Source organism: Uloborus diversus, chromosome 1 (genome assembly GCF_026930045.1).
Source record: "Uloborus diversus isolate 005 chromosome 1, Udiv.v.3.1, whole genome shotgun sequence".
Taxonomy (NCBI): domain Eukaryota; kingdom Metazoa; phylum Arthropoda; class Arachnida; order Araneae; family Uloboridae; genus Uloborus; species Uloborus diversus.
This window is the reverse complement of record NC_072731.1, coordinates 121,011,183-121,025,621: the sequence shown is the minus strand read 5'-3', so window position 1 is coordinate 121,025,621 and position 14,439 is coordinate 121,011,183. Positions and strand designations below refer to the sequence as shown.

Here is a 14,439-nt window from a genome sequence, read left to right as displayed (position 1 = left end):
TCAGGATTTAAAGTTCAGCCAACAGTGCAGCATAGCTAGCTACAAAGCCAATAAGATGCTTGGGTTTATCAATAGATCTATTTCAAACAAATGTAAAGAAGTTCTTCTGCCCTTATATAGAAGTTTGGTAAGACCTCATTTGGAGTATGCTGTTCAGTTTTGGTCTCCTTATCTTAAGAAAGATATTAATGTATTGGAAAAGGTTCAAAGGCGGGCTACAAGGCTAGTAAATGAACTTTCTCATTTGGACTATGATTCCAGGCTTTGAAGGCTAAAAATGTACAGTCTTGAGCAAAGAAGAGACCGAGGGGACATGATTCAGTTGTTTAAATTTATTAAAATGAAAGATGTTACGGGGCTGAAGTTTAGCACTGAAAACAGGACAAGGGGTCATTGTTTTAAGCTATTTAAATCTTAGGCTAACACGGATATTAGGAGAAATTATTATTATAACAGGGTAGTGAAACCTTGGAACAGCTTACCGGGAGATATTGTAATGAGCACGGGAGTAGATAGTTTTAAGAGGGCCATTGATCTTCACTGGGGATTGTAAATTGACTAGAACCAGTCTAGCTGGGCCCAGAGCCTGTAGCTGGCCGTCACTTTTGTATTTGTATTCTTTTCTTTAATCTATAATTTGAAAAATAATTTATAACATTCCTTTGAGTTATAAATGGAAAAGAAATTAGTTGTCTTGCTAGTGTTGTGAATTTCTTTTCATAATTCATCCAACTGTTACATAAGGAAGTTTTTATGTAATAGAGTTATTGGCAATTTTTTTAATTAAAATATTTTTTAAATGAGCATTTTGGAGAAAAATATTATCAAATACTCATTAATTAAACCTCATATTTATGCATTACAAATATTGCAGTAAATACGAATTGGTTAGATTACACCTGTTCAGCTTTAACATACTTTGAGCAGTTTAAGACAGTTTTGGACAGTTTAAGGAAGGTAAAAACCACCTGTCCTGTCCTAAACTAGTTTTGGTCAGTCCAAAACCCAGCCCTGCTTTTAGCATTTATTGTATTAGTTTACCTTTGTTTGAATTTTAATAACAAAACCAACCAACAACTTGACCTCCAAAGGTTTAAGAAAATTCTTGCAGCTATGTTTACCATTTGTTTTTTTTTTTTTTTTTTTTTTTTAATGGTTGGGACTGGAGCTGAATTTACAGGTCACCATGAAGCAGGTGCTTTGTGTCATGGGTGTTCATATAAAATGATAATCTGATTTTCACCTTTCCAACTTGATCCCCATTGTAAGAGGAGCAACCAATCATCCAAATCAGGGAGACATTACTCTGTGTCTTGCTATTAAATAGATATAACTATTTAGTTTTCCATAATTCTCTTTGATCACGTTAGGAAACAGTTCAGGGTTTATCGGCTGCTTCAAGAACATTTTCCACATTAAAGTGTAAGGAAAAAAGTTACATGTTGAAACCTTAGGGGAGATGGAGATTTTGAAAGCATATTGCTCAGAAAGTTTTCGAAATTTAAAGCCTATAAAGAGATTAAGAGAGATGTAACAACCTACTTTTTAACAGGGCCTGCATCATTATCTAAATAGTCCCCCTTCAATGCAAGGAGAGGAAAAGGGCAGTTCCCAATATGAAGCCCTGAGATCAGAGTGATCTTGGGTCATCCTCTCTCATTTATGTGTCTAATTAATGCTCAGCTGCAAATTTCAAATACTAATATTTAATTTTCACATAGGTTCCATAAAAGTTTAATTCTATTATCTTATTAGGTCCCTTTAATTTTGTCTACAGCAATAATTAAATTAGTGTAGATCTTTTTTCATAAAAATACTTTTCTGTCAATGGAATTAGCTTCAAAACCAAAAAGTTGACAACCAGTAACTGTACATGAGACCTACTAAGTGTAAACAGCAGTGTAAATATCATATTATCCCTAATACTGTAAACACTTGTTTATAAAATCAAAAAAAAAAAAGAAAGGACTGTATTTTGCAAAATCCTGAAGCATTATCATTTATGGTGGTTCAATGATATTTTGGCAAGAAATTTGGTAAAGAGTTGAAGTGCTTGAATCATTAACAGTGCATACTCTGCCACCAGTGAACCAAGGACTGAAATACCACATAGATATTTTTCACATCAATGGAGAGCCACCACAGAACATCTATAGAAATTTAGTGAACTATAATTTCACTGTAAGTTTGATTTATTAAAACAATTTAATATTACATCACTCTAGGTGAACAAATTGTGTAGTTCATAGGTGTGCTTTCTTTCTGCCCCATTCAATAGGAAACACCCTGTAAATAATTTAATGCATATTTTAAATTAGCAAGAAAAATGCCTGGCGGTATTAAAAAATAATGTTTTACTGAATATTGCAGTTGCAGTTTACCCTTGCTGGAAATCTCAGAGAATTAGCTGACATTCCAGAAACTGGAGATTCAGTTTCAGAAGTAGATACACTGCTTCGTGCTCTTGAGAGGTTTCGGAATGATACAGAGGCATGTATAAGAAATATTGTATTCCTTTTTTTGACACTTAATCTTTTTTTTTTCTATCAATTTTTCACACAAGTTGTTCCTTACCACAATATTATTTATGAACATTTATGAGATTGTTGTTTAGTAAATTTCAGTAGAATTAATCTTTTGAAATTTAAATCCAAAAGATTAAATTTTCTTAGAAACAATCATTCCATGTGATAGTTTCATTTGAAATTCTTTGACCCTTATCTGTTATTTTGAAATGCTAGATTTGTATTTAAATTTGCTGTTTAAAAACAATGTTTTTTTTTTTTTTTTTGTAGTATTGACTGATTGACTGCATCAGTTATAGTAATCTAAATGATTTGGTAAAATAATTCTAGATATAAGGACTATTATTAGAATTTTTCTTCATTACACTTAACTGCCAAATTTGGAAGTTTTGTTTGAATTTGAATCAGAGTCTTTTTTTTTTTTTTTTTTTGTTCTTTGCAGTTGAATTGATTGTTGCAGAAAGGGCATAAGTCACAGTTTTTTCAAAATTGAGTTAGCTCTGGTTTTCCTATGTTTGTATGTGGAGACATAGTGTAGCAGGTGTGCATTAGTGTGTAGTTAGTAGGTGTAGCATTAGTGTAGCAGGGAAGTCAATCCTTGTACAGCAAAGCACTTTATTTAAGGGTCATATTTTTCGTTGAGTGCAGAAAGGGCATATGTCCCGGACTTATGCCCTTTCTGCACTAAACGCGAAGGAAGAAATAGTAAGACACAACGGCAAGATCATAGGAGATTTTTTGACGTAATGAAATAATGAAGTAAAAACAAATAACTCCTTTGATCTAGCATAATTTCGGTTATGGTATGTTTATCAGTTGGGGGGGAGGGGGGTTCAAAATCACGGAATTGGAATAAAATTCGCTAAATTCTCAAATATTTTATTATTATCACTCTAGGAACTGTGAAAAAACTATGCTTTCAGTGAGATATACGCTAGTCAAAATGACAGGAAACTTTTTCTAGAAATAACATTGAATAAATATAACAAGATTGCTGATGACTTTCCACTGAGAGGAAGTTTGTTTGTCCTTTGCGACCGGATTTTTTGACAGTAAAATGAATTTTAAACAAATATGACAGATTATTACCGCATAGAATCCAATCTCTTATAAGTGAAATTCTGAAATTACATCAAGATTCACCATCACATCTGTTAAAAACAATGAAATCTGTAACTACTAAAACAGGTGCCCTTCATTTTTTAAGAGGACTTATCTCACAAATTGAGATTTTGGAAAAAGATTCTACAGAGTGACAAGTGTTTTAAATTATCAACATTCATGATGTTTAAATATTCAACAGAACATCAAAGGAACGGTTTCAGGCTAGCTATTTTATAGACTGTTTTCAAGAGAATATTGCAAAGCAACGCTTGTCGGCTGAACTACATTTGCCAATACTCAGAATAAAGGGAAAATTTTCATATTGCTGGAAGAAATAACAAATATCAAGAGCCCTGTGACAGAAAGCTGCCGACACGGTGACATTGTTGTAGAATGTGAGAGAGTTTGTGCAGAAAGATTTTGCACTAAGGTGGTAAAAAAGGGAAAGGGGAAAAAAAGGTCAACAATAAAATCATTCTGCAGAACAATATCAACGGATAGCTGTTTTACGGTAAAAAATGTTACTCGACTATGAATTAAGGAAAAGGCCTGAGTTTCTGTGAAAAATAAAATAATCGCAACATTTTACAAAAAAAAAAAAACTTTGGCAAGCGCCAAATCGAGCGATCATTGATGACGGGTAGTCTGCAATATCAGAAATCGGGAGATATGGCATGGATAGAAACCAGTTCTAACCAGAACTTCTCACCATGTGAAGCGATTTTAAAGCAACCCTTTGTTGATCAAAGAAGAGTGGCCTGCAAGGCACATGTTTGTGTTTGTTTGTGTGAAAGACTTGTGCCAACTTGCTTTTTTTCACCTCTGTTGAAAAATTAATTTAAGCCTTTGAAAAATTGCTTATTTGCAGTGGTGGCTGGTGGGTGTCGCAGGTTGCAGCAACAGAAAACAGATGGAATACTTAATAAATTGTGTCGTATTTTGGGCTGACCAATCGTTATTCAGATAGGGGTGCTTACATGAATAATGAAGTAAAAAGATCTTCTCTCTTTGGAAGAGTTTGATTTTTTTCTAAATGCGTATTGTAATTAAATTATTTTTTCTCCGTATGGAAAGGGAACTTTTGTTTTCTCCAGTACTTGATTTAAATTCTTTTTTTCACATAAGGCAGGGGTGCCCAACCTGAGGGGGGGGAGGTCATAGTGCAAGCTGAGACATTAAAATTTGTAAGGAGGGGGGAAGTTGTTTTGCGGAGTATTTTTTTCATTGGGGGGGGGGTCTCTGCAATATTGAAGGAGGTGCGCCCTTGCCCTTAGGGGGAGGGGGCAATTCCGGGGTTGGATATCTTTTTTGCTTTAGTATTTTAATAAAATCCTATTTTCTTCTGGGGGGGGGGTTGAATTTTCAATTTATTCTGACTAAAATGTGTTTTTTAATTTAATTTATTTTCCTTTTGGGGAGAGGGGGATACTTTGCTTATAATCTTGTGTGTTGCATATATTATTTTGTTTTTTATGGGAGGGTGCCCTTTGTTCATTTTTTTCTCCAATTCACATGCATGTTTTAGTTTTTTTTTTTACTATAATGCATATTTTAAGTAAATTCATTTTCCTTTTGGGGGGAGGGGGATACTTTGTTTTAATTGTGTAAAATGTATATTTTTATTGAGTTTTTTTATGGGAGGAGGAGGGGTGATCCTTATTTATTTTTTCCAATCACATGCATGTTTTAGTATTTTTGGGGGAGGAGGAGGGGGAGCCCACCAAACTGTAATGAATATTTTAATTAAAAATTATTTTTTCTTTGGATATTATTTCTTTGAGTATTGAATAGGTGTTGCATCTGTATTTTTCTGGTATTAAGAACTACAGGTAAGTAAGTGCTAAGAGATTAAAACTGAAAACTTAAATATGAGAGTGGCATCTCTGTTTAAACAATCACCCCCTGCTATAACATAATAATTTACACTAGCATTACATAAATTAGCATAATAATTTACATTTTTTTTGGTTGGATTTGTTTTTTTTCTCCACTTACCTATTGCTGTTACCATGGTGTTAATATACCATATAGATTTAGTTCAAGGTCACTTCTTTTTTCCCTAGTGAAAACTAAAAATCTGTTGGAAGCTCTGATACTGAGCTTTAATTCTTTTCGTTTTTGTACAAATGAATTTACCTAAACAAGAAGTTGTGTGAAATTCATTAATAAATAAATAAATTTTTCACTTTTGAAATGAACTGCACTTAAGTTTGTCCATTAGTTCATTTTTCACTTCATGGAGCATTCTTGCAGAAAGAAATTAGGTACAGAAATTTTGTCGCAGAAAGTAAAATAAAATTCTGCCACAGGGATTAAGATGATTATTCAGTGCAATTTTGAACATAGTCATATTAATATGAAAATCGAACTTAGTACAGTAAAGTAGACGAGAAAGATAGAGAAAAAAAGATTTCCATGGAGGATGTATTTGATGAATATGAATATAGTTTTATACACATGTAAAACTTTTGCTTTTTATCTCAGTTTGTTAGTTTTTTTTTTTTTTTACACCAGACTTTATTATTTCACTAAAACAAGATGAGGAGGAAGAGGAAAACACATACTGTATTTTCTTAAGATAATGAATTTATGAATACGGACTTCACTAATTATTTTTATCACTTAGTTATATTATTTTTTACTAAATCAGTTGGCAACAAATCTGTTTCATTCGATTTCCATTTTCATCACTCTAAATGAGTCTTTTAGGATATTTATTGCAGAAAAGGCATAAGTGCAAATTAAAAAGAAATTTTTAATTAATTTCAGTGACAAAATGAAACAAAATTTAAAATAAGGTAAGTATCCTACTTGTACCTAGATCAGTCAAAAAAAATTTCGTAGAACTTAGATAATTTCTGAACGAAATAATCACTTTTTATTGATTCCTGTAAAGTTGCTTTAATTGGACTTATGCCCTTTCTGAAATAATCGATTCAGTTTTGTTAGTTGCCAAATTTGGCTGGTGAAAATTTGGCAGCTTTGTTTGAATTTGAATCCGAGTCATGAGGTGTTCTTTTTCGCGGTCACTTTTGCACACGACACTATGACTAATCAAGAGGAAAGGTCCCAGTTTGTCTTTACTCAGTCCAGTATCACATGTTATTTGATTGCGCTGATTTGGGCTATGTCTTAGTTTTTTTTAGTGCATTTTTAGTTATTGAAGATTAAAAAGAAAATGTGTGTTAAACGAAAAAGGTGGTTGTCAGTTTGGAGGAGAAACTTTGCGCAATCAATCGACTGGACACAGGAGTAACTACTGAAAAAATTGCTTTGGAATTAGGAGTTGGTACAAGCACAGTTAGTGACTGGAAAAAAAAATCACAGAAAATCTCATCCCACACTCATAAGGATTTAAAATGATTGAGGCAGCTCTTGAGTATATAAGTCAGCAAGAGGAAGCGACTACAGCTGATGTAATCTGCTTGCGTAAGTGGAGAGACATTGCTTCTTGTAAAAGAGCTGAAAAGCAAAAACAGTCCTCCATCAAGGACTTTTTCTCAGAATGAAAACTGAATATGTATAATAAAACAGTAAGTAATACTTCTGCTTTTGTTATTTATCTGAAATATGTGATTACATGTGTTCTAAATTAAGTAGGGAATGGAGTTAGAAGATGGAACTCTGTCCTATCTGAATTTTTTGCTATCCGGACTGCCAATCCGCCACATTAGTCCGAATAATTGGGAGTCTACTTTATTTATTTAATGATGAAAAATGTAAGTTAACGCAGAAAAAAATTTTTCATAGAGAGAGGGATTTCAAATTTTTTCCACAAGCATTTTATAACTAACTTCCTGCATGGATGAACTCGTGCTATAAGGTTGAAAAAAGCCATTTAAGCACATATAAATTTTCCTTCCCACTCTGAAATAGAAAAAAAAAAAGATTCTGTTTCGTTAATTGAAATGTGCACACATTATTTTACCTAAGTTTCAAGAGCACAATAGTTTTGCCTAAGCTTTATGAAGTAATAAAAATCCTGCTATAATGATGTCAACTGCATCTAATTAAAGTGCTCATTATCATCTTTAAAAAATGCAGCTGAGTGTTTAAAAGTAAGTAATAAGATAATAACTTGCAACTATTCCATCCAAAAGGAATTACCAATAAAAAAAGCAAAGAAATTAAAATCTCTCTAAGGTTAAGTTTTACTGTCTAAAATATTAATAGTTTTTTTTTTAATAGAAATAATGGATAGTGTTTAAAATATGTTTATGTTACTTTCAGGATGATTTAGATAAAGCTGATCAGCTCCAGCAAGATGGGGAAAAACTGATTGCAGCTAATCATTACGCTGTCGATTCTATTGCACCAAAATGCATTGAGCTTGAAAGAATTGTTGCTGATATTCGACAACAAGTAGCATTCCGTATAGAAATTTTACGAAAAAGTCGAGATCTGCAAGCTAGAATAGAAAAGGTATGTATAACATTATCGCTGTGAGTCATAACATCTTATAACTTAGAGATCTCAAAAGCAGTTTAGCAAATACATATCATTTTTTAGCTTAAATAAACAAAACCTCCAAAATAAGAAACTGTCCAAAGATCTTTTCATTAAATATTTTTATTAAAATAATCCTCATAACACTTTTAAGGCAGTAGGTAAGGTTAATGTAAAGTAGAACAACATACTTTGAGAGGGAAATACAATTAATTCTTCAGCTGTTATGTCCACAAAATATGTTCAGTGTTGCCACATAAAAATTAAAAAAGCTTAGATTGCTGCATAAAACATTCATAGAAACCTCTAGCTTTGATTACACATTAAAACAGCACAAGTAATTTACTTATTTAATTTAGTTAAATTTAAGGTGTTCATCCCACTGCTCCACATTTAATTTCATTTAATTTATTTAATTTCTAACCTTGGAACAGCTTACCGGAAGAGGTGGTAATGAGCAAGGGAGTAGATAGTTTTAAGAGGGCCATTGATCTTCACTGGGGATTGTAAATTAACTAGGACCAGTCTAGCTGGGTCCAGAGCCTGTTGCTGGTCGTCACTTTTGTATTTGTATTCCGGTAATCCCATCCAGAGAGGGCAGTTTTGTCCTTGTTTGGACTTTTCACTCTGGGATAAGGAATAACCAAGCAGAAGATGAATGTCCCCTCATTGCAGCTGAGAGTGCCAACAAACTGGTAGACAAAGTAAATTTATCTCAAACAGACATTTCTTAAAATAAAGAACATGAAATGTTTAATGGTTTTTATGATTTAAATAGATATTCTTTTTCCACTAGCTGACGACATCAGTCCTTTTATTTCAGTGAAATATTCAGTGAAACTTTGCTTTGTGACACTTTTTTCTTCTTATTGTTGGTAATTGATGAAATGCATGCCATTTTATTCTAATGTAGCATTTATAGTCATTTAGTTACAGTTGCATCTATTTATTTCCTTAGGCCAACAAGTGGTGTACTAGAGGTGTAAACTTATTAGCTGGCCAGCAGATTGAAAAATACTCCTCACCAACTTTTGCTCAGGCTGCCTTAAGTGAAATAGAATATTTTTTAGAAAGCTCAAACGAGTTTCGCCTCAATGACCCTAAAGAAATTCATTTACTGTTCAAGGGAGTTATCACGCCAGAGTCAAGAGCGCTTGTTCAACAGGTCAACTTTTAAAATCTTATGCTTTCAGTATTTTGTCATAAAATGTTACTTCAGTATATTTATAAATAACACCTTTTTTTTTTTTAATCTATTCATGGTGATGCAAATACCTAAAGTAATTTTTGTTCATACAATACCCTTTTTTATGATGATTATGATTTGTATATACAATTTTGTCGCTTCTTTCTGTAATACTTATAATGAAAAAAACTGGGAGCCAGTGGCGTAGCGTAGGGGGGGGGGGCAAAGGGGGCACTCACCCCGGGCGGCACTTTGCTACGGGCGGCAAATTCCGTAACACTACATTAACATCGAAAAGGGTTTTTTCTTATTATTAAGACAGCGCTTTTGCTAGGGATGTATCACTAAATCAACATCAAAATGTTTTTTTTACTCTTCAGTTCTAACTTGTCTCAGGAAATTTTTCTCGTTGAAGCTCTAGCACGAAATACTGGATACTGACATGCATGGGGGAACACTATCCTTGGCGCTGACATAAAAACTCAAGAAGAGAGAGGACAATCTCGTTGGAGAGGATTATAAATCACAAAGATCGATGAGCAGGCAGGGGCGGACCGGGTCGTCCAAGAGGGTGCCAACCTTAACTACGAAAGGGCACGAAAGAACTGAGGTTCAAGGGTGCAAAGGTTTTAAAGGTGTAAAAATTAACGAAAGTGCATATGATTGAGGGCGTGAAAAAACGAAGTCACACAGGTTCAAGGGAGCTAAAAATAATTGAATAAAGCTTTAAAAAAGAAAAAAAAACGAAGGCACTCAGAGGACGTTTGAGGGTGCAACGGCCTGCGGGCCAGTCCGCCCCTGCAAGCAGTCACTGCCTTAACTAACGTGATTGCGCTTCCATGTGTTTCCCTTGACGGGACTAAAAAACCTTATGCGCCCTTGTTATGTTCTTTTTTTTTTTTGCGCCCTTGTTTCTGAGGCCCCCCCTCCCCCTTTTTTTCATTTTATTTTATTTGTGCCGTCGAACGTATGCTCCTTCGGTTTTTTTCAGTTTTTTTCTTTCTTTTTTTTTGCCCTCCCCTCGACCCTGTGTGAATGTTTCTTTTTGCGTCCTCAAACCTGAGCACCTTCTCTCTTTTTTTGCGTCCTTCAACATGTGTGCCTTCTTTTTTTGCGTCTTTGAACATGTGCGCCTTCGGTTTTTTTATTTTATTTATTCCTTTTTCTTTTTGCGTTCTCAAACCTATGCGTCCTCGTTTTTTTTTTCTTTTTTGCACCCTGGAACTTTCTTTTTTTTTAGTTGTATTTCATTTGTGCCTTCGAACGTTTGCGCCTTCGTTTTCTTTTCTTTGTGCCTTCCCCTAGAACCTTTGCGCATGTTTCTTTTTGCTCCCTCAAACCTGTGCGACTTTTCATATTTTTATTTGGCCTTTTGAACTTATGCACTTTTGTGTCTTTTTTTGGGAAGGCAGGGGGCATTTGAGAGTTCAGGTTGCCACCCTTTTAGGGGGACCTAATCTGGGCCTGGTAGAAAGATCCATTTTTGGTTCCAAAACGTAAATTTCGAATAAAAAAAGAACTATTCATCGAATTTTTTTCGAAAATGTCTATAACCTTCCCAGCACTAACCTAAATAAACTGAAATTTTTAAAGAAATCGGTCCGGTATTTTCTGAATTAACGCCGTACATATACATTTGGATTTTGTGTTTTATTTATGTAAATAAGATATTAAATCAAATTTATAGGCACACTAAATTTCATTCCTAATCTTCAGTGTGATCGTAACTTCAATAAATATACATAATCCGGGAAGGTTTGTGACTGAAGATCTGTGATGCGACTTATATGCAACATACGGTGCTTCAAGAGTTATTATTTTTTAAAATTTATATATATATTTATTTATTTATTTATGTATATTTATTTTTAGTATTTTTTTTTTTTTTCAATCTGAACTTCTTTTTGGACATGAGGTTCATAGAAGTAAAGCCGATACTTGGATTTTACATCAAAAAGTACAATCGAAAACAAACTGTGGAAAAAAAGAAAAAACAGTTCATTTAGATGATTTTTTTTAATATTTTAGGGGGGAGTACCACCCTGAGGGTCCCTCCTTGCTACAAATGCTCATCTTTTTAAACTTTTCTTTTCTGTAGTCTCCCAGAAGAATGTTAACGATTAATATAATGCTTCCTCCCACTCCAAATAAAAATATTGGCTTAGAAAAAATTGGGAGGGGGAGGAGGTTGATCTCCAGAACTCCAAAACGGGGAGGGTAATAGAAAGGAATAGTGGTCATATTTGCAGGTCCGGATCTATAAATTTTGGACCCCCCCCCCCTTGCAACTAAATCTGCAGTGCCTCTCCGCAGAGGCCTGCAGTGTATATTTGCATCGTTAGTCTTAGTACTAGGCTTTTTTTTTTTCAGTTTCTTGGGCCGCAGGGTCCTTTAAGGCCGTGCCAGCCCCCTCCCCACATTGCGGGTACGCAGATCCGGGACTGCATATTTGGATTCAGGAGTCATTTTAAAAAGCCACACTTTATACAACATTTTTCAGAAACGACTGATACAATGGACATTGAGAGTGTTGTTAAAGAATTTCTCTTGATGAAAAGTAGAAAATTAAAATTTTAGGTTAAGAAGAAAAATTTTTTTCAATTATAAAAAAATTTTATCAGTCAGGTACTTTATAATCAGTTTTTTCTTCTTCATTTCAATAAAAGATTTAAGAAATACTCGGTATACAGTTTTAGATCACGTTTTAAATGTTTTTATGGAGGGAAAATATTATCTCTCATAATGCAATAATTTTTGAAAATTATTTATTTGAATTTTTTCGATCAACAGTATTTCTGTTGAAGTAAGATTACATTAAAATATAAAACATGTTTTAGATAATAAAATCTTGTTTTCGTTCTGTAAAATATTAAGCATGTCGATTTTTTGTTCTGTGTATGGGGGGGGGGACATATCAGGCAATGTAAGAGGGGCGGCAAATTTGGTGCTTGCCCCGGGCGGCAGAAACCTACGCTACGCCGCTGCTGGGAGCTCTTTTTATGTTGCTCATGTAATCTTTAACAAGTTGTAAATATTTTATTTTGTTGTTTGTATGAAACCTTTTTGCTGGGTAACGTGTTCTTTGTAATTTTAAGACTTATGCTGGTCTCACTTTTGTATTTGTAATTGTATAAAATTTAGGGAATCTTTATTTTTGTAATAAGCAATAAATTTGGCAGTTTGCACCCCCAGAGACCCCTGCATCCAGTGCATGATTAACATCTGAAGTTAGGAAATGCCCAATCTCACTTCAAGTCCTGTTTTTTTTTTTTTCAAATTCTCCCAATGTTACAATTATTATTTCCAAAAGTGGCCCAGTGAAATTCAGATCAAAAGTTTTCATCTCCTACCTCCACCAACAGATAGAAATTTCGTACATTATATTTGGTTGTAATTCTATGATTAGTTGTTGAATCAGATTTATCGCTTCACATAATTAATTAAATATTATAAAGGTGCATCTTAACAAAGTTGTGTCAATTCCCACATTTAAAAAAATCTTGTGAAGACCATATTCTATAAAATTTGTTTCCATTCGTCCTTACTTTTTAAAACACTTACAAAGTTTTTTATCGAACCAGTTCTTATGGTCACATTCTAGTGGGTGGCCAAATTATTAGGGACACTACTCAAATTTGCATATTTCCAAATTTGCACCCTTTTTTTTAAGAAATAAACCCCCAGTCAATTTTTTTTCTACTCTGCATAGCAGCTGGTATCATTATTATTTTTTTTTAGAAGTGGCAACATTACCAGACTGCATCAGTTTACAAATATTTGAGGTTATTCCAGTTTTAGTCTCTAGTGAGAAAAAACTGCTGTTACCGTGAGGTTATATAAATTATTTTAGAACTATTTCTTCAAAAGTTTTGGTGCCTGCCATAGTTAATACGTAATTAACACTTATTAATAAAGCAATGCTGCTATATTTTGTGATTAAATTTCAATATTTGATTTCAGTGGCGTACTGGGCTGCCGGAACACTGGAAAATTTCCCGGTGTGCCAAGGCTCTGAGGAGCCATTAATTTTCAATTCTTTTTCGATTTTTTTTCTCATTAAAAATATTATCTTTTGAATCATTGTTAAACATACTGCATACTTAAACAAAATGGTTGCATTATACTTCTCATTTTCAACTTATCACACTTAACAGCGTGAAATTTGAGCTTTTCCGTAGGGTCAGACAGTCATTAGTTTTTGTCATTTCATTTAGCCCTTTTCCCACTTACAAATACTTTTTCCCTTTCAGGCGCTTCTGCTTTTTTAATGGAGCCAAATATCATTTCTACTCAACAAATTTTAATTCAAATTCAAAACATGTCCAGAGCCATACCTGAGGGGAGCAAGGGGGCATCTGTCCTGGAGCAAAGCACTTTTTGGGCGCTAAATTGAAGTTATAAAATTTAAAAACTGTTTACCCAAATTTAAATGAAAAGAGAAAAAATATCAATCGAAAATCAATAGTGTCTAGTAGAATCTGTGGCAACCACCGTTTGGATACAAGAGATATAACCAGCGTTGCCAGACGTCCCGGATTTCAAGGGACAGTCCCGTATTTTGAAAAATTGTCCCGCGTCCCGGGGAACTTCCATACGGGACGACTAAAGTCCCGTATTTTAGCTAATAACAATAGTTAACAAAACGAGACATTATTTTAAGGGAGAAAAATAAAGTAAAACGGAAAACGTGAAACAAAGAGCAATAAGAAAAATCATGTGGCAGCAAACACAAAAATTATTTTGTTTTAATTTAGTTTTTGTTTTGGTGGCAGACCATGAGGAGCCGAATGATTGCGTCCTCTTTGCTCATTGACTGTTAGAAATATATCATCAATCGCAATGAAAACAATTTTTATACTTTGATCGGCGACATTTTGTAAAGTTGAATGCTTTATTACGAACACAATTGAATATTTCAGATTTATCATGAAGACACGTTCTACATTGGAAAGAACCCCTTAAAAATACACCATATCCAGTAATTGCCCTCAACCTCAAATATATCCCCTTCCCCCCTTCACTCCTAGAAGTCTGCCCCGTATTTACTGTTCTTAAAACTGGCAACCCTGGATATAACTCACCTTTACCTCAGCATTATTAAAGATAGCCTAAATTTTATTTTAAGTATTTCAATTCCGAAAATTTTCAGATAGTAACACCTGTACGCCCCAAGTCATC

General features: G+C 33.9%; 1 protein-coding gene across 1 annotated transcript in view; it reads left to right on the top strand.

The window, feature by feature from the left end:
* The window catches only part of LOC129234585 (guanine nucleotide exchange factor DBS-like), a 226,753-nt gene that overhangs the window by 186,321 nt on the left and 25,993 nt on the right, over window positions 1–14,439 (top strand). Inside the window, exons 9-11 of the mRNA XM_054868612.1 lie at window positions 2,371–2,490; window positions 7,860–8,051; window positions 9,034–9,240. Of these exons, the coding sequence (XP_054724587.1) occupies window positions 2,371–2,490; window positions 7,860–8,051; window positions 9,034–9,240 (519 nt within the window). The remainder of the gene's footprint in view (window positions 1–2,370; window positions 2,491–7,859; window positions 8,052–9,033; window positions 9,241–14,439) is intronic.